General features: G+C 35.9%; 1 protein-coding gene across 2 annotated transcripts in view; it reads right to left on the reverse strand.

The window, feature by feature from the left end:
* esrrb (estrogen-related receptor beta) overlaps window positions 1–27,365 on the reverse strand; it is an 86,143-nt gene that overhangs the window by 18,814 nt on the left and 39,964 nt on the right. For both annotated transcript variants that reach the window (XM_048190340.1, XM_048190339.1), the window contains exons 3-5: window positions 25,497–25,613; window positions 8,077–8,187; window positions 6,365–6,526 (exon numbers count right to left, since the gene is read on the reverse strand). In XM_048190340.1, the coding sequence (XP_048046297.1) occupies window positions 6,365–6,526; window positions 8,077–8,187; window positions 25,497–25,613 (390 nt within the window). The remainder of the gene's footprint in view (window positions 1–6,364; window positions 6,527–8,076; window positions 8,188–25,496; window positions 25,614–27,365) is intronic.

Genomic DNA, 27,365 nt, shown 5'->3' on the forward strand with positions numbered 1-27,365 from the left:
ATATGAAATGCCATAGAGGTAACATAACTGTTCAGACACTTTGCATCACAGAAATACATTGTATTTTAAAGAATATAATAGAATACAATTATTTTAAATTGTAATAATATTTCACAGTATTGCTGTTTATGATGAGCTGAGACATTATTACAGAGGGTTTCTTTTGTCTTCTCAGGTGTAAATGAGCCATTATTCATGCAGATTCACGCCTCCACGCATACTGTGTTTCTTGAAAAAAAGTGTCTTACACAAACTAAATCAATATATTGTTTTATATGAAGGAGTAGGCAGCATAATTTTTACATAATTCTGAAGCAAAAACTCTACTCTACAACCTCCAATACCCAGAAGTCTTGTGAACACAGATTTAATATACCTTTTTTGGCCTTATTTCAGTGACTTAAGTTTTTTTGTTTTTTCAATAACCACGCATAAACATTATTCCTTCAAAAATACAAACATGTACATACATGTTCCTCACATATTATGGTAGCCTAGTTTGTGCTGAATACAGTGTAATGACACTTTTGTCATTTATATGTTTATGAACAACTGAAAAAAGCACAAATGTCAGGGCATGTCAAAACTTCGCCAAGCCCCAAATCAGCCTCAGACTCCAGAGGGTTAAATTTCACAGAAATATGGCTAATGTGACTGATTTGGCCAAAAGGTGGTATTGTAGAAGGCAATGCAATGACTTCTGAGGAGCTGTGCTTCATACATCGCTACTCTACTTACAACAGACAATTGAAAATGTCACTAATAATTTGCCATAATTGGATTGGATTTGGCCAAAAGGAGGCATTGTAAAAGGCAACTTGATGATGCTTTTCTTTCACAAGTGAAAGGAGCACGTCTGCGATGCCTTCAAATGCTGCCTCTGTAGGCAACTCACTGTCTATTAGAACAAAGTCATTTTGTGTTATTTCATCACGCTCTTGTTAAATCAGAAAAATGCTTTTGAGAGCAAGACAGCTATCATTGCCACGTGAATTCCCACAGTGGATGCTTCAGGTTGGGAAACAATCCGACATATTCTCACCGCAGAATTCCCTACTGGAAAAATCTGGCCCTAGGAGTCAGGGGTCCAGAGGCAGGTGATCACCAGCTGTCTAATGTGACAGGGCAACTGTGTCCGACCAGTAGCGGAATGTAAAGCCTTATTCCGAACCAGTTCTGCTTCTGTTGTTCATGATCATCAGACGTTAGTTCTGCAGTTCCAGCGGAAGGTATAAGCTGCACGGCAGCTTTGTGCTTTCTGAAGCTTCGCTAGGCCTCATCGGAATCGTGATCCTGTGGGTTTTTCTAACTCGTTGACTAGCATGTAGCTCGTTTGCATAGCTGTGAAGTGGCATTAGTGCAAGAGGAGGGGAACTCCAGGACTTGGACTGAGTGAAATGCGATACGGTCGAGAACAAGAAGCTAGTGTATGTATGTCAAAGGTCTTTAGCACCTTAGCAGGAAAAAAGCCATCTGTCAACATGTCCCACACATCAGCTTTAATGAGACGCCACTCAAACTATTTACAGAGAGCCCCTCTCAGTCCCATGCCAACCAGAGCCTGGACATTCAGCGGAGGGATTAATTAACAATTAATCAACGGCCGATTCGATAGGGCCTGACCATACGAGGAGGCTGTTTATGGCCGTTTACTGACAGATGAGATGGGAGTCTGAGCGCAGTGTCCTAACGTGCACTATAAAAGGCTTTACTGTGACATATAAATACGGTTGTGCTTCCGACAGGTGCGTACGGGACCTGGGAGTACCAAAGGCCACAGCGCGTAACGTCCGTACACTAATAATATTCGTGAAAATCCTCAATTCCTCATGGATAAAATCTATCCCACACTTTACCTGTTGCACTTAGATTACAGCTTAGATTATTCTAATTCTAATATTGCATTACAGAAGTAAAATGGTTGTGAACAGCGTTTTAAGTCGACTCGGTTGAGAAGGTCACCTCATGTGGTACAGATTCAAGTCAATGTGAAATGCTGTATATTTATACAGTAAATACTGCTGAATGATATGGGTTTATCTACAGTTTTTCTCAACCGATTTGACACATTTCTCCAGAGTAATGTAACTGTTCTCAAAACAAAGTGATCTAAACACAAATGTAAATACTAACATCAAAACTATAATAAAGCTTATAATAAAGCAAATAAAGCTTCAAAGATGCCATTTTTAAAAAATATTTTCAAAACTGATGTAATGCATATTTTTGAGTCATGAACAATGTGTTTAAACAAGTTTAATTTACATTTACATGACATTTCAAAGTGTTTAAATTCTTTTTGTCAGAGCTCGCGTCAACCGAAAATTTTCCGTCATTGATGGAATTTTTTTTGCAGTGACAGAAAAATCTGAAGGCCGTCCGTCATTTTGACAGATTACACTGAGGCTGATGTAACTTGTAACTGTAATTCCCACCCCTGTCCAGATGGTGGCGAGTGCGCTCCAGTGTGGCGGCAGAGCGCGAGTTCAGTCTCCAGAATAAAATGAAAACGATGCATTTGATTACACACAGGCGAGCACCCAATTTAAGTCCATTTTATAATAATAAAGTTATAATATTTATACTTACATTATTAAGCTTCTAATCCAGTTCGTTTTGTTATTTTTCATGCTGAGTATCAAGTTTATGGTCAACAAATGGCTTTTCTGAGGTATAATGTTACGTGACATTGTTTCCAACATTGATTGAATTGATTAAGACGTGATACAGGTTTCGGTAAGCTACTGTATCTTTCAACATATTTTCTGATGTTCATTCATGTTTATTTCGTTCTGTAAAGTAGTAAAGAGGAAGGGACGATTGTCGCATTCATTTATGATCCATGACAACTGTTCAAGATGAAAACTGAAAAGTCTTTGTTCAACTTTCTTTTCATAATATAAATAAATGCATAGATAGGCCTGTTTGCTTACCCTCTAAGCTTGTGAATAAAAATGAAAATGTGGACAAAAAAAAAGAAACTATTAAACGTCTTATTAACATTAAAATATAAAAATTAAAATGACGGGTAATAATTGATTATGACGGATTTTTTACTATCCTGTCCGTCAAAATGACGGACAGTGCGAAAGTCTAACGCGACCTCTGGGTGGTACAACCAAATATTTGTAAATATTTATCTACCCATACTTGAAATGAGCTGTTTTTATCAGTACTTTAGAGATATCTATAACCCTTTTCACTCTGCCACAGTGATCTATTGGGGTCCTCTGGATGTTGCATTACAGTATCACGCTTAATGTTATTACCCTGTCAGTTGATAATAAAATATTTGCAGTTGTGCCACCCTGACATTTGGGAATATACAAATTGCCAGGCAAAAGTTTTTCAATTATCTCAACAGCTTTAAATCTACACAACTAAAATTTGTTTATATGTATATTCAAACATAACATTATGCCAACGTATTTTATCTTGAATTTCTTATAAATGAAGAGTTTGGTTCCAAAACGCGATAAACGGCATTTTCAAAAAATTGAGTTTCCACCAAAATCAGTATTGTATCTGGTCGATATTGAAAAGTCATTTATTAATTTTGCGCAAAATGCGATATCCGTCGTGTTATTCTGTCATGTTTTCTCCCTTTCTTCCCAGAACGCGACAAACGCCAGTGTCCTTTCTCTGCAGAACGCGATATATCCGCTCTCAACCAATCACAGCGCACCATTCCACACACTGTAAACATTAAAGGCTTTTTTAAAAGCCGTTTTTAATACCAATGTACTCGGCAAATGTGTTTATTTAACCGTGCGGTGGCGCCAGATACTCTTTAATCCGTAATGACAAATAATTTATAACATTAACAAGATGACCATTGGAGCGACGGCTGAATGTATTTTTAGTAAATTGGCTGAATATAAGATAAATATTGGCAAAGTTTAGACTCTGTCATATATGTGAATCAACTTACTTTGTTGTGTATTTTCAGTTTGAAAAATAACTTTTATATTGATGGATTAATTGCATTTTGAAAAAAAAAGTGTCATGGATTTATTGCATTTTGGGAAAAAAATAATACGTTTTTATAATAAACTTTTTAAAATCAAAATGTAGATTTGAATTTTTAATGTTTTTATATCCAAAAGATGCTATGTGAAAGTTTGAAACAGAAAATAGGGGTTTTCATCTTGCCAATTTTTTGGTAAAGAAAATACCTTTTTACTCAAAATAATCAAAATGGAGTTATTGCGTTTTGGAACCAAACTCTTCAAATAAAACCATTCCTTATTAAAAAAAAACATGGGGGCTGAATCCAGAAAATCCCCCATACCCTCGGATAGGACTCCTCAGGTCCAGATTCAGTAGCACTGAGTTACGGTAAATCTGATTTCATGTGAAATCCACCTCTCCTCCACCCCTTCCACCCTGCTGTCCATGTCTTCTTACAGTTTCTCCTCTTGCTCTTTCCACTACACCAGTGTCCTTCACTATACTCTACTTCCTCCTCTCTCCTCATATATGATTTCCCTGTATCTGTTCCAGTCTTCCTTTCCTTCTCATTACACCCCTTCCTCTTCCCACACTACCACATTTACACTTACACCTCTTTGTTTTCCCCTTCTCTTGCATATTTTCTTGCTCTATTTATGCTTTCCCTCTTATATTTTTGCTATTACATAATGCAATTGTGATAGGTGCATAAACATTTGGGAAAACTGCATTTCCTGTGTTGTGTGTATTATTAATCAAGCAGATATCAGTTTGGGGCTGTTTTGAAAACAGTGATAAATGTGTCAAATCGATTAAGAAATACTGTAACAGCTGATATATAATGCAATGTAATGACAGAGAATAAGTTTACTGTATTGCTGAATTTAAATGGGATTAAAGCAGAATATGTGCAATACCTGCTGCAGTATATTTTGTTAATAAAATCACACAGATTGACAATAATAACAATGTGCATTAAGAAATTGTTCAACTTAAACTGAATGTACACATCACTAACAAAACAAAGCGAAAACAAACAAACAAACAAAACAAAATAAAAGCAAAAAACGCAAAACAAAAAGCAAAAACAACAAAAACAAAGCAAAACAAAACACACAAAAACAAAGCAAAGCAAAACAAAAAGCAAAACAAAAACAAAGCAAAGCAAAACACAAAAAAGACAAAAAACAAAGCAAAGCAAAACAAAAAGCAAAAATACAAAACAAAAAGCAAAAACAACAAAAACAAAGCAAAACAAAACAAACGCAAAAACAAAGCAAACCAATGCAAAAAAGCCCAAAACAAAGCAAAGCAAAATAAAAAGCAAAAAAAAAGCAAAGCAAAACACAAGAAAAAACAACAACAAAGCAAAGCAAAACAAAAAGCAAAAAAATAAAATAAAAAAATAATTAAAACAAAAAGCAAAAAACAAAGCAAAGCAAAACACAAGGAAAAAACAACAAAGCAAAACAAAAAGCAAAAAAAATAAATAAATAAATAAATAATTAAAACAAAAAGCAAAACAAAACCATAAAACAAAAAGCAAAAAAAAAGCAAAGCAAAACAAAACATAGCAAAGGAAACAAAGTGAACCAAAAAGCAAAGCAAAAAAAACCCAAAAAATCAAAGAAAAAACAAAACAAAAGTAGTGTGTGTGTGTGTGTGTGTGTGTGTGTGTGTGTGTGTGTGTGTGTGTGCGTATTTTGTGACATATCAAGACACAAATGTGTATAATGACATGGGTATGACATAGGTATTACAAAGAGAGGGTGACTAATGAAGACATTTTTTCAAAAGGCTTATAAATCACACAGAATGAGTTTTTGTGAGAAAGTAAAAGTGTGCACAGTTTCCTGTGATGGTTAGGTTTAGGGTTATGGGTAGTGTAGGGCGATAGAAAATACAGTTTGTACAGTATAAAAACCATCACGCCTACGGAAAGTCCCCACAATTCACAAAAACAAACGTATGTGTGTGTGAGTGTGTGCGTGTTTGCAGAGCTGTTTGAGGAGACTGTGTTTTTGGGTCAGTAGTGATCCAGTCGGCTGTAAGCGCCTTGCTGAAATGCTCTCTGTGCTGACGCAGCACTGCTGTGTGTGTGTGTGTGTGTGTGTGTGTGTGTGTGTGTGATTAAGGGGGTCAACATCCTCCTAATCTCCTTACTAGATAGCACTTCACCCAGCTAATGATTACCATCTTCCCCAAAAACACAACCCAGACAGACCGCACTGAGTCAGGATGAGCACACAACAACTACTTTCCCTTTCCTCATTTAACACGTCTGCTTTTAACGGTAACTGACAGGACGAAATGCTTTGGCAGATGTTTTATATACAGGTCTCTATGGTAGATGCAGGTCATGCTTTATATTTCAGCTAAACGTGGCATTGCTGATTCAGGCGTGTCCACTGACCTGGGATGTGTTTGGCCCAGCCGATGATGACCACCAGCTCGCGGTCGGCCAGGTCACAGAGCGTGGTCAGGGCTTTGATGTCGCTCTCGGGCATGCTGGGGTCGGGCATGGCGTAGATCTTCTCCGGCTCCGCTACCAGTAGATGGGACACGATCTTCGTCACTGAGGATGAGGAGGCACAGAGATGTAAAATCATTTACACTTGAAGCGCAAAATAAAATATAACATTATTTGCTGACAGTTTTGCTACAAAAATATTCACAAACAATTCATTAGATACTTTTTCTGCCATTACGTATTCATATTCATACCCGTTAATAAATTATTATAATGCAATAGAACTTTCATTTAGTTATGCACATTGGTATGTTATGCTTAATATAAAATAATGTTTATGATTTATTAATGAAAGTTTGAACATTACTGAAGGTTTGAATGTCTAAACTGAACAAGTTGCATTTGCATTTAGAGAAGTGTGACACTCAGTGCGATTATGACTATAAAACTGTTTTTAAATTCAATTTTTGGTCACATTTGCAAGTGCAAAAAAATCAGATGAATGAAGGACACTACAGTATGATTCAGTATGAACTTTTACATATGAACAAATTTAGAAATACAAGTGTTTGCAAATCTTTTGAAGTGAATATTACATTGATTCACTTTAAAAGTTCATTATCTATCTATCTATCTATCTATCTATCTATCTATCTATCTATCTATCTATCTATCTATCTATCTATCTATCTATCTATCTATCTATCTATCTATCTATCTATCTATCTATACTGCCGTTCAAAAGTTTGGGATCGCTAAGATTTTTAATGTCTTTAAAAGAAGTTTTGTCTGCTCACCAAGATTGCATTTATTGAATTAAAAATACAGTAAAATCAGTAATATTGTGAAATATTATTACAATTTAAAATAACTGTTTTCTATTTGAAAATATTTGAAAATGTAATTTATTCCTGTGATCAAAGCTGAATTTTCAGCATCATTACTCCAGTCTTCAGTGTCACATGATCCTTCAGAAATCATTCTAATATGCTGATTTGATGCTCAAGAAACATTTATTGTGCACAAATGTACAAAATATTTGTGTACAATATTTTTTTTCAGGATTCTTTGATGAAAAGAAAGTTCAAAAGAACAACATTTATTTGAAATATAATCTTTTGTTACATTTTAAATATCTTTACTGTCACTTTTGATCGATTTAATGCATCCAAAAGCTTTGTATTTCAGATAAATGCTGTTCTTTTGAACTTTCTATTCATCAAGGAATCCTGAAAAAAAAGTATACAACTGTTTTTAACATTGAAAATAATCATAAATGTTTCAAATAATCACATTAGATTGATTTCTGAAGGATCATGTGACACTGAAGACTGGAGTAATGATGCTGAAAATTCAGCTTTGATCACAGAAATAAATTACACTTTATTATATATTCAAATAGAAAACAGTTATTTTAAATTGTAATAATATTTCACAATATTACTGATTTTACTGTATTTTTAATTAAATAAATGCAATCTTGGTGAGCAGACAAATCTTCTTTTAAAAATATTAAAAATCTTACCGATCCCAAACTTTTGAACGGTAGTGTATATATATATATATAATTTTTTATATAATTTTTTTTTTTTTCCATAAGTGGTGTGTGTGTGTGTGTGTGTGTGTGTGTGTGTGTGTGTGTGTGTGTGTCTCACATGGTTTTTTGGCTGGCGGTGGCAGTGTGAGCCCCAGGTAGGCTGTGTTTTCTGCATCCATTCTCCTCTTGTATTTCTGTCGCCCTCCTCGTACGCGATCTAGCCGAACACCTGAACAGACACAAAAACTACATTACACACGTTCGGATGAACACACATCTTGAGTTTGAAGAGTCTAAACTGTCTATTTTGACTGAACACAGAAACACACGAGTGACTGACGGCGTTTACGAGATGACAGGAAGAGTCTATGATTGATATACAGTATTATTATGATTGTTTTACATCATGCTCGTAGAAGATGCGGTCAGATTTCATTGTTACTTTATTATTTACAATTTTCTAATGGGTCTTATGTAACAGAGCAATTCAAATTGCAACCATGAAAAAGACACGTACTTTCAAAAACTGCAAATATTTTCTAATAATTGATTAATTTTTTATTGACTTAACTTTGTACACACAGACACACACTGATCCACACAAACAAGCTTCAGTAGTAACTGTATCAGAGTGTAAATAAATCATTTCTCCTTTAAGGGAAATTCAAACCGAGGAAAGAGCAGACAGATTCACCAACACAAAAACATACAAGCGTGAGAGGTAGAGACAGGTCTCAGGTCTGCTGGCCGCTGCAGTGCTGCGCTCTCAGCGTGTGACGGAGGTGTCAGGCCTCCATATGTGAACACTGACCGCGGCCGCTGTGACACTACACGCCTGCCGCACATCCAAACAGATGAATATTTAACACAGGGTCACTGAACTCACAGACGGACCTGCTCACGGTTTCTCCACCGAGAACGCTAATGACATTTATACACACCATCATGTGCAAAACTGGCCAGTTCTGATCATAAAACGACAGACGACGAGCAGTTGATATGCATACACTGATAAAGCACACAAATATTATTGAAGAAGTTCGAGCAGGACGAGTTTAGCATGTTTCTTATTTTACGATAACACACATACACACCATAAACGCCACGCTGCTCGTCATAACATCTTATTTATTAGCCAATTATTTGATAAGAATGCTTTTGCATTTGCACGTTACTCACCACTCCTAAAGCTGTAATATTTGACCTGTTGGTTTATTTACTCAGGCTGCTTTCAATATTAAGAGTTTACTGGATAAAACTGCAGCATTTGAATGTATTTCTAAGGGGTTAAACATACAATCAGAAGCTTTAAATCTGAAAACTGGGCTGAATCTTGAGTACGGGGCAAAATAACTGCTGAAAATGTGACTGTAAAGCTGAAAAGCAAAGGTTTAAATGCTTATTTTGGATTAACCTTAAGTTATTTTCTCACAAAATGACATTTTCAGCTCCATCTATTTTTTTTTTTTTTTACCACATTCAGACAGGAAAATCTGAAATCAGAAATCGATTTTGACAAAATAACCATTTTTTTGCACATCACACGTTTAATGCAGAAACCACTGTGTTTTTTCTGCGGTTGCTAGTTATTAATATGACCTATGATTAGAGACATTATCTAAACCAAAACATTTATTTATATTTGTGTGATGGAGCTGACATATCATTGTGTTGACACTGTAAAAAAAATGAATTTTCGTAGTTGTAAATAAAACAAAGATTATTAGAGTACTGTTTACTTAAAAATATTACTTCAGACTTTCTACTTCAAAATTTCATGTTTAATTCAATGTGTTTCTTGTCATTTCCTGGTAATTATTTGTAAAATTTATTAGCTGAATTTCTGAGTCAAAATGGTTTCAAAGTAAATCCTGCACCAAATTTATTTATTTCAACAGGGACCGACTCTCAATGTTATGAACAAACGTTAATAAAGCGTTTGTTAAATGTTATCTGGGCTTTAATAATGCTCTCAAAACATTAACTCAAAAACATTATTTATGGTATGTTGTTGGTGAGACCTTTCAAAAGACATATGACATGACTATCTGAGCTGTGTGATATTTTTGACACACGCAGTATATAGTACAAATAAGCATTTCATAAATTATGAAAACATTTTTTTTTTTTCCTATTTATCAGCAAATAACTCAGCACTAAGGAGTTAATTGAATTGGCCACATTAATTGTAAAATTCAGACTCTAAAGTTTCAGATGACACTTATTTTGTGTTTATCAAGGCAGTAGTTTTGAAAAATATGATTTTTAATTTTTTTGTTGCTAGGTGGCATACACGGGCGGGATATTCCGGTTTATTGGAATTGGAACTCATTAAGAGTTGATCAAAATGGTTATATGCATTAAAATGATACCTATTTTGTGTTATTCCACTTTGGAAAACAAACATGGACGGTTCCTGGATCATTGGATTACACATTGCATCCCGGAAAGACGAGAGACATGTTTTTAGCCAAGTATGTTACATCACTCTGTGAGTAATATCTCATGATCAATGGATTATGTTGAGTTTGGACTCTTTTTAATCGTGAGAATCTGCTGTAAATAACGCTGTGCCACTTTCTACAATCTAGAAAAACGGCATGTGAGATCTACATATTTATTTTCAATTAGCGCATGTGTGCTGATTTTGTTGCATATTATGCAATTTAAGCACTCATTAGAGGGTGAAAACAACGCAACAGGATGTTGGAGGCTTGATCTGAACGTGTAACGTCTGTGATTTTGAATGCAAAAATAATTATTGTGCTACCAACTTGGTTTCAATTTCTATTTGCTCTTAAACAGAGATATGCATGTTCCCGCAGGTTTTAAAGGGTTAATGTTTGACGAATGATACAATGGAATGCTTCCAACCAAGAAAAAACATTCAGAAATAACATTTTCATAACTTAACTCCTTCCCGGCATTGACAGAATTTTCCGGCTTTCCATGTTATACGGTAGGGGGCGCTATTACACATCTTCTGAAAGAGTACAGAATCTCAAAACACAGGCGAAGAAGAAGCAGAAGCGAGCGATAGAAGCATTGTAGAAAAAAAAACACCACGGAGAAAAAGTTAATGGGAAGATCAGCAAAACTAGCTTCTGCTTTAAATTATATAAAACTGTGAATCTCAGCAGCTGAAATACAGAAAGAGCATGATTCATATTAAAGGGAAATGTTGCTGTTAAAAACAAATTAAAAACGGGATGTGCATCACATACTGTAGTTAATCCAAAAAAGGAGCGAGCAGTTAAACTTCCCTGCTGGCTAAATGATTTCATCCCTCTGCAACTACTGTGTCAGATGAGGTTCGTGTGCCACAAATTACTCCTGCAATTCTCCCTTTATTGAACATTACAGAGTGAGAGATTAGAGCGGGGAAAGAGGAAAAGAGACAAACACAAAGAGAAGAGGAAAGGAGGGTCATTTTGCACCCATAATCAGCTGACAAATTAGAGCGGTTTTATGATTACGGAGAGCGTAACGCAGGTTAAGGACGTTGATCCGACTGTATATGCTTTGCATTTTCAACATTTCCCAGAAAAGTCCAACTCCGTAATATATGAGCTGCTAAACGCATCTGATCTGAATTATAATGTCTATTCCATCAAACACGACACAAAGAGCAGCGACAACAAACTGCATTATCTTTTTAGAAGCCGAATCGGGAGATTTCTTCTCCTTATACAAATTATTTGATTCCCTAGAAACAGAAATCTGATTAGGATTGTCTTTCAATTTCCTGACACTGACAACCCACTAACCTAATTACCCGCTGGTCCCCGTGGTCCTACTCTTCCTCGCAAACTCCGGGAGATCATTTGATGCTTGCTAAGTCGCAGTAAAATCTCATTTCTCCCAACTACAATTTTAATATTGTTTTATTGATAGTCACAGACAGTGGGGAGAGAGATAAATGATTTTGAATTATGCTAAAGATTGGATTGACTAAACGCACCGTAAATATAATTTAAGTTTGGCCCTAATGGTTTGACTTAACAAGCTTATTAACACAACATGCCAAAAGGACAAAACTTTAGGCGTATTTTCGTTCTTTGTCACGGTATTGTTGCTGAAAATGTCTGGAATATTATGCTAATGCTAAATAAACAAACACAACCCCGAGGTCTGACGATGGATACTTCCGTTATGTCCATGCTGGAACTAGTCTCGGCTGGTTTAGTGTCCAGCCTGCTTCTAAAACCACCAAACTAGGTCAGCTAAGACCAGCAAAGCACCTCAGACTGGTTTCAGCTGCTTTCCAGCACTAGTGTGAATTGTATAAGGTCACATTTGGCCACATTTCTCCGGTCGTCAGGTTTCCCTGAAGATCCCGTCAACCGGGCAGCCCATTGTGGGATTCAGACGCTTCGTGTCACATGCTACTGTCAGCCATCGCAAATCCAGTGTGAAGATTCAGAGGTACATAGGTGCCTGTTTTAATTAGAACAGTAACTGCCATAATTAAACAGATGCTGACAGGAATTAAACCTTGGCACTATCTAGTCTCCCGTTACACTCGGAACATGAGGGTCAGGGGGAGAGACGGAGAGAAAGAGATCAAAGAAAACGGCCGATTTGTAACAGATGGATCGTGTATCACGAGGTCTTCAGATCACAACCTCACTGATCCAATCAATACAAGTACAGCATAGCCACATTATATAGATACACAATCAAATCACATCCTACTAGATCAAGAATGGCTTTTACAGTTTTCCAGTGTATCTTCTCAAGATACATTTACTTCAAGAAACAAAATAAGTGCTATTAATTGTGATTAATCACAGCCAAAATAAAAGTTTGTGTTTACATAATATGTGTGTACTGTGTGTATTTATTATGCATATATAAAACACACACATGCATGTATATATTTAACAAAAAATGCATTATAATTATATTTAAAATATTTATATTTATATATAATTATACATGCAAATATTTCTTAAATATATACATGTATATATATAAATATATATAAATGTATATATAAATATATATATATAATTTATATATGTATATATAAATATATACATTTATATATACATAATAAATATACACAGTACACACACATATTATGTAAACACAAACTTTTATTTTGGATGTGATTAATCGTGATTAATCATTTTTGTTTTCTGGAAAATGTATCAAAATTAAGTGAGTTTGTGCTACGAGAAAAAAAACAGTCTGACATTGGGGTCAGAAAATACTCGTTTTCCTTTTGAATGTTTATTTTTCTGACCCCATATTTTTCTTGTTTTATGCATAAAGTCACGTCAGTTTAATGCATTTTTCAGTTAACAAGACTTTATATCTGAAGTAATTTTTCTTCTCCAGTAAACGTATTTTGATTTAAAAATGTTTAGATATTTGTATTGAAAAGCAAGACAAAAAATACTGATTAAGAAAGTAAATTGTTTGAAATGAAAATCCCTGCGTTTGACGCCAACTTTCCTAGTTAAATGCAGAAGTAAATGTTGTGAATGCCATTTCATGTTGAACTTATGCTGCCTTCACGTGCTATCGGAAATTTGATAATTCCCACTTCTGAAGTCGTGATTACAAGTTAATCGCATTCAACTTTCAAAATGGGAGGGACGTTCATGTGCAATTTTTACCTAGGAAACTCGTATTTACGATAATTCCGAGACCACGTGAAGGCAGCATTAAAGTCAGCATGAAACAGAAGTTGTGCTCGTCTTTTCTTCTCTACTGTGTGAGTGAAACGCTTCAGGAACAAGAACAAATGTAGGGCGGGGCTTGAATTTTGTCTGTGGGGAATTGATTGGATGGTTGTGGCTTGCTATTGGTGGATCTCATGTGAGTGACAGGTTGCCCCGCCCTCATCATCAGAGAAGAGAAGAGATGCTGCAAGAATGAGGAGAAGATATTCTGATTCAAGATTATGAGGAACATGAATTTAAAACAATAGTGATGTGCACTGATAAATCATTTAGAATAAACTGCAATATTCCATAAAAAAATAAGAATTGTCCATTTTGATTTCACGGTGACTTTAAGACAAAGCGAGCACTGAATGCATCTTTAACATTCTTTTGGACAATTCCACATGCCGCATTAGAGGAATGAGCGGCTCAAACTGGAATATCTTCAATGAAATACGAGAGCGGTAGTCAACAAATACATTGCTGAAAGCGAGTGTGCTTTACAGTGTTGACCGCCGTCGATTCACAGCGAGCGGATCTCGAATGTCGTTTCTTCAAAGCGAGCGTGGCGGCGTGGGAGAGAGAGAGGGCTTAGGGCCAGCGTGGAAGGCATCCGAGCGCGGATTAGCCTTCGGGCCTGTGGCTGCGCGAGGGTCAGCTGACCCGGGCTCCTTTTCCTCTCCCAAAACAACAATCCCCTCTCGAGCAAAGCCCCTACAAAAGGGCCTGTCCCCACTCTGGTTGGGGGTTGCGGGACTTGGCAGGGGCCCTTATTTTTGGTAGTCTCACCTGTTCTGGGTGCCTGTCATCTTGGCGAGGGGAAAGTGTCAGCGTGGCTGGGATGGTTGGCAGTGCCTCGAGGAGCTTAGGCTGACCCGTTTTTAGCTAGGAAATTCACAGGGCCGTGTCCTAAGGCCACGGTGAACTCTACCTTTAATGGCTGCCGACAGCCTCCATCTGAACTGGCCTCGCGTCAGCACTATTTCAAAGAGCCCTGTGTTTGCCAGCTTGTGGGCGCGTGGCATTTTTTCTCACGTACGGCAACGAGAGAAGCGGCAAGGGGACCGCAGGGCTGACATCTAACCCAAAAACACCTGTGCAGCGGCTTCTTCTAGCACAGCCAGACCGCATCAGGCACTCTTCCCAAAGACAGTGCCAACAAAGGAGGAAACTCTCGCAGTACAATCCTGCCAAAGGACAACCAATGTTGGTCACTGTGGGTTGAAAAAAATGTGCAACAATTGGACTTTTAGGGGTACAACAGTTTGTCATTTGGGCAGAACCCTCAAAGGGATCATCATTGTAGCTTATTTAACCCTAAAAGATTCATAGTAGTACCTTAAAAGGTACAAATTACTACTCTAAGGTACTAATATTAATGGGTTAGTTCACCCAAAAATGGAAATAATGTCATTAATTACTCACCCTCATGCCGCTCCAAACCCATCTCCGGAACACAAATTAAGATATTTTTGATGAAATCCGATGACTCAGTGAGGCCTCCATAGACAGCAATGACATTGAAAATCTCAAGATCCATTAATGTACTAAAAACATATTTAAATCAGTTCATGTGAGTACAGTGGTTCTACCTTAATATTATAAAGCGATGAGAATACTTTTTGTGCGCCAAAAAAACAAACAAAAAAATGACTTTGTAACAATATCTAGTGATGGGCTGATTTCAAAACACTGCTTCGGAGCTTTACGAATCGAATCAGTGATTCAGAGCGCCAAAGTCACGTGATTTCAGCAGTTTAGCTGTTTGATAGGAGATCCGAATAACTGATTCGATTCGTAAAGCTCCGAAGCAGTGGTTTGAAATCGGCCTATTGTTGAAAAGTCGTTATTTAGTTTTTTTGGTGCACAAAAAAAAAAATGCTCATCGCTTTTATAATATTAAGAGAACCACTGAACTCACATGAAACTGTTTTAAATATGTTTTTAGTACCTTTATGGATCTTGAGATTTTCAATGTCATTGCTGTCTATGGAGGCCTCACTGAGCCATCGGATATCATCAAAAATATCTTAATTTGTGTTCCAAAGATGAACTTGAAAGGGTATTATTTTCATTTTTGGGTGAACTAACCCTTTAATATTCAATAATATTATCTATTTGACTGCACTGAAAATATCGGAAGAAAACAAAACAAACAGAATTGAGCTGAATAAAGACACTATTGTCTTCTGTAGAGTCGACTTTCATAATTGGCAAATTTTGCAAAATCTACACAGTTTCACTGAAATTAATTAAATCAATGTTGACTCAAGCTGAATAACACCACTGTTGTCTTTTTAAGAACTGCTTTACAGCAGAATTTGATTTGTCTGATATATTTGATTCATTTTGCATCGCTGATTCTGTTATTTTTCTGCTTTGAGACAGTCTGTATTGTATAGGAACAATCTGTATTAAACAAACCGTATGCTATATAAGGTTTGTTCACACTTGGCAGGTTTGGTTTGATTAAAACAAACTCTAGTGTGATTGCTCTATTAGTGTGGTTCATTTGAATAAGTGTGAATGCTGTCATCTGAACCTTATTGCGCACCAAACAAGCAAACAGAGACCCCTGAAAAGGTGGATAAAAAGGTGACTTGATTAATATGAACATTTTAGGTAAGATAAGATACAAAGTTATAGACAAGCTGTTGGGCCTTGTTTCTTGGAATCAGCAGTTGAAATTGTGTGTGGAAAACTTATTTTGGAAAAAGATCAGAACTTGTTTAGGTAGCAACAAAACTAAACCTACACTCTAAAATGGCCATAAAACTACGATTTCAACAACTTTACAGTTCAAAATATTATCAACAGTTTATCAACAAAAAGTTGATAATCATTACAGACAAAAATTGATTATGTATGTTGGTCTGAACAAAAATGCCAGTCGGGCTGAATGAAAGTGCAAATTCACTTATGGAAAAGCAGAAATATAGCGGTTACCCCTGTACATAAAGCAGTGCTACACTTATAAATGCTGAAAATAAGATGAAAATAAAATGTCAACGAAACTTTTCTGAAGAAAGTCAGTTCCCTTCAGATATACATTCAAATAAAAATCCTCTGAGTTCATGTGAATGGCCTCATATGACATCATATTTTAGTAATTTCATTGATGGTCTGTTCAGACCTGGCACACAGTGATGATTGTGGCGGGTCATATGATTTCACTTATGACCTATTCAGTTGATGTCTACACTTTCTTCAGGCTGTGAGTGTGTGTTTTGTGATCAGGCAGTCATCTGTCTCCCTGTAGAGATGATCTACAGCGTGTCATTCTCGTCCAGCAGTGATCTAGGCTCTCTGGTGGAAAACACATGTTCACGCCTGCGGTAATCCTCTCACCTGTTCAGACGAGGCCTCGAGGGAAACAACCGCCACACACATGCGGTTCACACACTCGTGTGGTAAAGGAATCGCTCACATAAAATGAGCATTCTGTCTTCATTTATTCACACTCATGTGTCGTTCCAAATCCTGTATGATTTTTCTGCGATGTTGGGCAGAGTGTGAAAAAAACGAGTCAAGTTTCAAAAAGGACACCATAAAAGTATAATATATGAGTCATGCACTATATTCAAACATCACAAGGTCTTCTGAAACCTTTCCGTGAGAAATATAGCACACAAGTCACATGACCACTTTGTTATGGTGTCTTTTTCCTCTTTTTGACACACTAAATCACCATCCACTTTCATTGTGTGTAAGTAAATCACAACTAGGGCTGCATGATTAATCAAAATAAAACAGATATCGCGATATAGCTTATTGGGATTATTAAATCGTAAAGGCTGTGATTTCATTGAATAAATATGTGGGCTCTGTGTTTCAGAGTGAAGCAAAATTTTCATTTATGCATTTAGCAGGCGCTTTTATCCAAAATGCCTTAAAAGAGAAGAACAAAAGCAGTTTTTTGTGTGTGCAAGAGAGTTCATTCACACTTGAGCTGCTCACGAGTAAATGCTGCTTTATCTCTGCATCTGTTCTGAGTTTGAGTCACTATAACGTGCATTTGGGAACAAATTATGCATCAACCTTCTTCACATACTGTAAAGAGAAGTGCTAATAAATTGGCTGTTGTCAACAAAAGACAAGCTTTAAAGCGGCTATATGCAAGAAGCTTCATGTATTAATCGCTTTTTTATTGCCAATGTGTGAGCAGTTTGTAACGAGACCTTCCCAGACCTTCCTAGGTTGTCCTTAAAAGCCTGTAGACTGATTTTTATGTGAATGACTCGAGTTGTTTTGGATGTGACGTTTACACATGCTTCCGAGAGCCTCTCTTCCATTCCAGGATAATGCTGAAAGAGCCATTCTGTACTGTAATGCCAATGTGTCGTGCAAAGAAAAGGGATTCATTCAAACTATAGTCTCACATAACCACATCTATTTGCTCTACAGTCTCAAATATACTTTATAATCAAACTATCATAACAGTGTAATTTTAATCATCTGTCGACATGAGGCTAGTGAATCACAAGAGCTGGGGCAAACATATCCACATCGCTATGATCAGAAGCTTTCTGAACTGCTGTTTTCTCATTTTTGTTGTGTTTTGTTGTGGAGAGGAAAGCTTGCAGCACATATTTACATATTCATCTAAACGTCGCTCTCAGCAGTGTGGACGGCGTCTGGATATTCATTAACAGTTTATCGCTGCAAAGCTATTTCCAACTTCTTTTTACTTCTAAGTGAAGAACAAAAAAGACCTTTGCCTTGAGTATATCGGGGCCTTGAATCACGTTCAGTCTCTTGTACATTACGAGCACGAGCAGAAAGTTGAAGGCTGCAGTTCACTTAATGGCCACCGGTGTCACTAATAAAAAGTGTTTCTGAATTCTACATAATAGACTCTTTAAGCTTTGCACTGCAGCTTTCCACCTAAAGTAAAAGTTTTATGATTTAATGTCATTGCAATTTTACAGTTATACTTAAAATGAAAATAAAATTAATATACTCAATTTTCATATTTTACTGTGAAATATTGCAATAGTGATATTTCTTATTTTTTTTTGTGTAATACTACTAATAATAATGACTATATTTACTATAGGGTTAAGGTTTGGTTTAGGTTTAGTTGCATGTAATTATGCATAATTTACTGTTGAAAATTTAGAGTTCGTTGAAAATTAAAAATTTGAGTTAATACAATAAAGGCGATTGGTTTAATCAACAGAAACTCAAAATATTATGTTATCTGAACCAGATTAATTATCTAAGTTGATTTGACAAAAGAAAAAATGTTGTGATAAATCATGAAAAATATATATATATATTTTTGCAGTAATTACGTGTAGCATGAAACAAGGACACTGTAAAATAAAGTGTTACCTATCCTTATTATTATTATTATTGATAGTCATATTTATATATATATCACAACATTTTTGGCCAAATTGTGCAACAAGCCTTTTATTAACGCATTTTAAATCACAATTTTTATATTAAAATATTGCAATTGGATTTCCCCCGATTCATGCAGCCCTAGTCAGAACGACACATGAGTGAATAAATTAAAACTTTTGAGTGCACTAACAATTAATTATTGCTGTTGTGCATGTAATATCACAAAAGACCGAAATTGCTAATAAAACACCTAAAATACATCAGGCAAACACTGAGACTGTTGTAAAGCAGGATTGCTAACAGTGCATCCAGCAGAACAACACATATTTCTCCATAGAAATCAGAAGTCTAGATGCCGCTGGAGTATGTGAGAGATGTGAGAGCGAGTCTTGCGGGTTTAAAGAGTCTTTGGATTACGTCAGTGTAATCTCTCAATAGTATCTGTTCCTTTCTTCCCAGCTCCGATTCGCTTCCATTGATCAGAGGAAAAAAACCTGTAGTCCCTGACATTTGAGTCCTCTTATTGATCACTTCCTGTTTTGAGGGAATGAAGCGGGTCCAGGACGATGCAGTAAATCTCATCACTGAAAACATCCTGCGCTCAGACCGCCGGGCCTCTGCGCCTGATAAACTCTTTACTTTTATCAGCTCGGAAATAATTCTATCATTACCGTTTGAAGTCATTTTTCTCTCCTCGTGGTGTTTTTGTTGAGATCACATGATGCACTTCTCAGTGAATTCTGGGTGATAAATACACCTAAAGACACGTTTTATAACAATCGCTTTGTTTATGTGTGAAATAATGCTGAATTTACTTCAGAAATACAGTAAAACCAGTAATATTGTGAACAATTATTACAATTTCAAATAACGGTTTTCTATGTGAATATATGTTAAACTGTAATTTATTTCTGTGATCAAAGCTGAATTTTCAGCATCATTACTCCAGTCTTCAGTGTCACATGATCCTTCAGAAATCATATGATGATTTGACTAAAAAAGTCAGTTATCACATGACTTAACTAACCCTTGTCTCTATTAGAGATGCATTGTCCTCAGGTTTGTCTCTGGAAAGTTTCCTGTCCTGTAAAGTTATAATGAGTGGAGATGTTTCCATCGAGCGCGTGACCTTCGCTCGTCTCGGCAGCAGCTCACCGTCGTCTCCGGTCGGGCCGGTCGTACGGTGGACGGACGTGACCCTCTGCCTCGGTCTCATTTCCTTGTCGCCTTGAAAAGCCTGATTGATTTGGCGCTCACGTAGCGTCGCATCGGAGACAGACAGTGACCTTGCGATTGAGGAGGGACGCGGGACGGACGACTAGAGGCCCTTTCACATCATCATATTCATTTGGAAACGCTGGTTAAACTGGATTAACACGAGTCAAGTTTGACTTCCAGGACGCTCAGTAACTCGTGGACCGATAGTGAGGAAGTCATGTTAAAAATGGAGCAGAGAACAAACCCGGCCTGTAGAAATGATCTGTTTGTGTGCTTACATACTCTATTACATCTAAATCATATTTTCATTGCTGTTTGGGGTTGTTCTTATTGACTAATTATTATATTATATTATATTATATTATATTATATTATATTATATTATATTATATTATATTATATTATATTATATTATATTATATTATATTATATTATATTATATTATCATGGTTATTATTGTTATAAAAAACATTTTCATTACTTTGAAAATAAATAAATATTAACTGAAAACATAAAAATAAAATGTAATTTAAAATATTAATCAAAAATATGATATATGATATAATATTATATATATATATATATATATATATATATATATATATATATATATATATATATATATATATATATATATATTTCAGTTTAAGTTTATTTGGTAACACTTTACATTAAGGTCCCATTAGTTAATGCATTAACTAACTTTAACTAACAATGATCCATACATTTGTTACATTGTGTTTATTCATTGTTAGATAGTAAAAATATAGTAAAAATATATTTAAAAAAATAGTAAATAAAAATTATGGTTACACTTTATTTTAATGTGTCCCTATTACTGTGTAATTATATGTATACATACTGAATAATATTAATTAAGTACATGTACTTTAGGGTTAGAGTAGGATTTAGGGGTAATAGGATGTAATTATGCCTCATTTATGGTTATTACTATAATAAATACATGTAACGTGTAACAAGGACATTAAAATAAAGTGTTACCAAAATAAAAAAAAATCATCAGAAAAGTCATATTTTCATTGCTGTTTGGGGTTGTTCTTATTGACTAATTATTATAATATAATATAATATAATATAATATAATATAATATAATATAATATAATATAATATCACGGTTATTGTTGAAAATAAATAAATATTCACTGAAAATATAAAAATAAAATGTAATTTAAAATATTAATCAAAAATATAATATATAAATTTTACTAAAATAATCCTACATTATATATAATATTATATTTTATATTATGGGGTTGTTGATTGCTTCATTCTGATGTTTTGTTGAAAATGTTTTTCATCAAAAAATCATGAAAAATCACGGTTTCCACAAAAATATGAACTGTTTTCAACATTGATAACAATCATAAATGTTTCTTGAGCATCAAATCATCATATCAGAATGATTTCTGAAGGATCATGTGACACTGAAGACTGGAGTAATGATGCTGAAAATTCAGCTTTGATCACTGGATATAAATTAGATTTTAACATATATTTGCATAGTAAACAGCTATTTTATATTGCAATTTTTAACTTATTTTTGGTCAAATAAATTGAGCAGAAGACACATGCACTGATGTCAGTGTTCCAGTCTCCTCCTCCATCTTTTGCCTCGACACAGGTGATTCATTTCTGACAATCTTTCCCTATTTTCTGGGCTCTTATTCCTCCAGATAATATATTTGCATTAATTTTTCATCAGCTAGTAATGCGATTCATTCTCGGCGTCTCGTGCAGAGGAGAGATTCCGTTACTTCATTCAGCTCCATAAAGACGGAAGCGCTTTCACAGGCACAGATGGATTGTGGGTGAACTACACCATTACAGACCTGTTTTAAATCCAGCCCACATGTTCTCATGTTACTCCTCCACACACATTAGTCTACATACGCTGAAAAAATGACTTTTCTTAAATCAAGATACATTTACTTGACAAGCAAAACGACATCAGATATTAAGTCTTGTTTTCTGCCAAAAAAATAAAAATAATAATAAGTTTATACTTTGAAAAAATTCTGCTAAAGGAGTAAGAAAAATGGCAATAATGCCCCATTAGTCAATATTAGTTAATGCATTAACTAACAATGATTAATGCATCAGTTAAAGTATTTATTAATCAAAACCTTATTGCAACGTGTTTCCATAAAAATAAACATAATTCAAAGGGAAAACAAGATTATAGATATTTCTTCTTGTCTTAAGCTTAAACTCACTTCATTTTGTTGAATTTTTCAGAAAGCAAGACTTTTTATTCTATGCCATTTTGCTTCTCTTGATTTAAGAAAGTTCAGATATCTGTACTGGAAAACAAGACAAAAATGCTGAGGAAGAAAATCATTTTTTGCAGTGTAATAACATGCACAGAAAGCAAAGGACAAGAAATATCTGTGAGCGTATTTGACTGTCACCGATTTCCCACATGGCAGGACTTTAAAAAAGCATCCGCAGGAAGAGAGCTGAGATGTTCGGAAAACATTTAGCGGATCAATACGTCGGGGAGCGAGCGTGCGCTCTGGGACACGAGCCTTTCCAGCCGGAATACTGTTACACTTCTATTAGTCAGACGCACGGATCGACCTATTCAGCATATTTCTGTCTCTGCCCAACAGGCGCAATTATTTACCGCCGTGTTGCTCGTGCGAGTGAGCGCGGGTCGTGCCAGCAGCGCCTCGGGTCCAGCGCGGCTTTGACACGAGGCCACCGGCGCGCCAGCCAACTACATTTACGGCTCTAACGCGGCTTGTGTGTCTCTGGCAAGAGCGCAGCTTCATCTGGCGCTCTGTGAAGCCTGATCGCTGACGTGTGTTTGATGAACTAGGCAGTCAGTAAAGATGCTTCGCAGCATGTGACGGATTTAAAGACCAACAAATGACATTGCAGAGTAACATGCGACCTAATGAAAGCACTGCTGAGGTGAACGCTCAAACATGCTTCACACATGTATTCTGAACCGTGTTTCTCAAGAAACTCTGAAACTTGAACTCTGAAGATGACGGCGTCCATGTTCATCATGACGAGCTTCTGCTAAATGACAGATGAATCTGTGTCTGTAGAGTTTGATCAGACACATGACCTTTGACACTTCGGGGGCCCTGCCTGGGCCCCACCTCATGCTTGGGACGGCACTGACATCAACAGAAAAACACACAGGAAGTGTTTCTCCTCACTTTTTAAGTCTATTTATTGTACTATTCTAACTATGTCCATTGATATGATCAGTCGAGTGGCGAGAGTTGGTCAGAAACTGATCAGATTGTTGCATAAATGCATTATTTGGATCATTTGAGGGAAAACAGAGCAGGATCCCGGACCAAAGCAAATCTATTAAAGGGATAGTTCACCCAAAAAATGAAAATTTCCCCATGATTTACTCACCCTCAAGCCATCCTAGGTGTACATGACTATCTTCTTTCAGACGAACACAATCCGATTTATATAATAAAATATTCTGGCTCTTCCAAGCCTTTTAATGGCATTTTTTTGAAGCCATCCATACATCCATCATAAATATAATCCATACGGCTCCAGTGGGTTAATAAAGGCCTTCTGAAGCGAAGTGATGTTTTTTTCTAAGATAAATATCCATATTTAAAACATTATTAATTATAATAACTAGCTTCCAGCAGACGACCGTACGCAACGATTTGACCTCTGACCCGACGCATGATGTAATGACAAACGCAGAAGCTCAGAGGAGAGAGCAAAACAAAACACCGGAAACAAGAAATTTAAAAGAGAGAAGTCAGAGGATTTCAATATAACAGAAGAGGAGCTTGAGTTTGTTGCACAGCTCTATTTGTTTGAACAGCGAGAGGCGTCTAAACTTACAATACTCCTACATCTCCTACATTTAATGCTTTAAATATGGATATTTTTCTTACACAAACGCATCGCTTCGCTTCGGAAGGCCTTTATTAACCCCCTGGAGCCGTGTTGTTATCTTTTATGATGGATGGATGCTCTTTTTTGGACTTCAAAATCTCATTCTCTATTCACTGCCATTACAAAGCTTGAAAGAGCCAGGACATTATTAATATAACTCTGATTGTGTTTGATTGAAAGAATACACCTAGGATGGCAAATCAAGTAAATCGTGGGTTAATTTTCATTTTTTGGTGAACTAACCCTTTAAGATCAATTAAAGCAAATATATATAGTTTGATTTTGAGGTTTAGACTTGAATCTAAACCAAACACAAACTCTAACGATTAGACTGGGCTTAAACTAACCCTAATCGATCTAACCCTGGACAAAGATGAATAAACTGACCAGATATTCGGCTTGGAGGATCAGAAGGGAAATTAAAAACAGTTATTTTAATATCATTGACATACTAATAGTTTTTTTTTTTTTTTAATTTTAGCTAAAGTTTTAGTAATTTTATTGTGTTTTTTGTCTTTTTTACTGTATATATATATATATATATATATATATATATATATATATATATTTTTTTTTTTTTTTTTTTTTTTTTTTGTAGATCAAATTAATCAAAATTAAAATGAAAAATATTGCTTTAGGTGCTAGCTGAAATTAAAATAAGTTATATATATATATATATTATTATTTCAGTTAAAGTTTATTTGGTAACACTTTACATTAAGGTCCCATTAGTTAATGCATTAACTAACTTTAACTAACAATGATCCATACATTTGTTACATTGTGTTTATTCATTGTTGTTGATGTTAGATAGTAAAAATATAGTAAAAAATATATTTAAAAAAATAGTAAATAAAAATTATGCTTACACTTTATTTTAATGTGTCCCTATTACTGTGTAATTATATGTATACATACTGAATAATATTAATTAAGTACATGTACTTTAGGGTTAGGGTAGGATTTAGGGTTAATAGGATGTAATTATGCCTCATTTATGGTTATTACTATAGTAAATACATGTAACGTGTAACAAGGACATTAAAATAAAGTGTTACCAAAATTATTGTTAAAAATATATAAAAACTGTTTATTAAATAATATTAACTGACATAATGTTTAATTTTAATAACATGTTAGTAAATGTTGAGATTAACATTAACATTTATAAATGCCATAGAAAAAATTGTAAAGATAATGAATGAAACCTTATTGTAAAGTGTTACTAATTCTTTTGTTTAAAGTACCTTTTTTATGGTTTTAGTTAACTGGGACAAAAACTGATAAAGAGGATTAAGTAAAACGAAGTGATCGACCCTTTCGCAAGCATGCATTTCTCCATCCTTCTGATGCGAACGAGGCATCTGTCCTTTCAAACCCAGTGGAGCTCCTCACCTTCCTTCAGCATGCCCACTTTCAGACACTTCATGAAGCGGCACGCCTGACAGGACTTGCGTCTTCTTTTGGTGATCTCGCACTCATTGGTGGCCGGACAGCTGTACTCGATGTTACCTGGCGGGAGACAAAGAGAAGAGAGCGTGAGGCACTTCTTCTGCTCGCTGTCCAAAAATAACCCAACCAAAACAAGCTAATGCAGGAGAGTTTTACAGCGGCGCACTGCATCCATCAAAGCCATCAAAAGAAGACTCTATAAATCACTTTATTTATAAAATCATCTTTTACTCAATTTGATAAATTGCTTGTGGCCGTGAGACACTGCAGAACAGGGACAGCGTGTGCCGGAGAGATGAAGAAACATGAGGCAACAAAACAGATGAGACAAGATTCAAAACAAAAGATCCCGACGCTTCTGTTCAAATCACAGCTCACCAAATTACATTCACAAATTCAGAGCGCATTTTCGGCAGCACGCGCGCTTCACGTAACGAAACCGAGGCCGCTTATGCTGCGGCGCGGGCCGCTCGCTATTTACATGGAGAATATAACCAGCTACTGATACATTATTCAAGCTGAGCGCTTCAGCGCTTGATACCTGCACAATAAAAGAGCCGTTTGAGTCGCATTGTGAGAGTAACAATAGGCAAAGTGCTTGATATACTCTGCCATTCTGCTTGTGTCCATGTACATTTAACTGCGGCGAGGCATTTCAATTAGGACATGTATGGGTAATGGCAGGAGAGAAGCCTAAATGCAGAATGACAGTCGGCAGACAGCGCTCTTGTTCTCGTGCGAGCGTGTGGTTTGAATGTCTATGCGCTCGCTCAATTTATTCAGGGCTGTCTTGATCGCTGAAGACGGTGTGGTGAATAAAAACATACTGTACAGCGGAGGAAAATAATAGCGAGTGCAGGATACCACCGGGATTTACCAGAAAAAGAACTTTATCCCTGTATGACAGTGTCGACGAATGTGTAACTTTTAAACAATATAAAGTGACCATGGAATCAAAATTTGATGGAATATTGCATTGTTTATTCTAAATGATTTATCGGTGCACATCATTATTGTTTTAAATTCATGTTCCTCGTAATCTTTAATCAGAATATCTTCTCCTCCCTCTTGCATCTTCTCTTCTCTGATGACGAGGGCGGGGCGACCTGTCACTCACATGAGATCCACCAATAGCAAACCATCCAATCAATTCCAATCCAATCAAAATCAAGCCCCGCCCTACATTTGTTCTTGTTCCAGAAGTATACTTGAATATATAGAGACAATAGAGAAGAAAACAACTTCCGTTTTATGATGACTTTGAAGGGCATTGTTTGGAACTGCATTGTTTTATTGCACTTATAATGCTTTTACATACAAAAATTGTCATAATTTAGAAATAAAAGGCATTTTTCCTACCCTGATTTTATCCCTTTGATTTGAACGCTCTGTTTTAAGGGGCGTGTCTCTGTGAGACTTCAGTGTAAACGCCCACTGCTGTGATTGGCTGACATCTTTCCATTTGAAATAGCTAATTATTACTCTCTCTTTTAGCATGTTTTTACTATTACAGCTCTCAAGATTAACTAATCGTGAATCGAGATCTATGGCATTATATTTAGATCGTGGCATGAAAGGTTGCAGTGATGAACATTGTAGTCGATCACAGACATGTTGTTGAACTCATGAAAGCAGTGATCTTGTCATCGAAACTCAATTTCTGCACTGTTAGTTATGATGAATGCTTTCATCATAACTAACAGTGCAAACGCGATATAACTAAGAGATTCGTTGAGTATAACGGGAGTTTTGGTCACTGATAAACTCGCTCTGTTTGATTGACAGCTCCAGCGATTGTAAAGGGAGCGTTCT

Source organism: Megalobrama amblycephala, linkage group LG5 (genome assembly GCF_018812025.1).
Source record: "Megalobrama amblycephala isolate DHTTF-2021 linkage group LG5, ASM1881202v1, whole genome shotgun sequence".
NCBI classification, from domain to species: Eukaryota; Metazoa; Chordata; class Actinopteri; order Cypriniformes; family Xenocyprididae; genus Megalobrama; species Megalobrama amblycephala.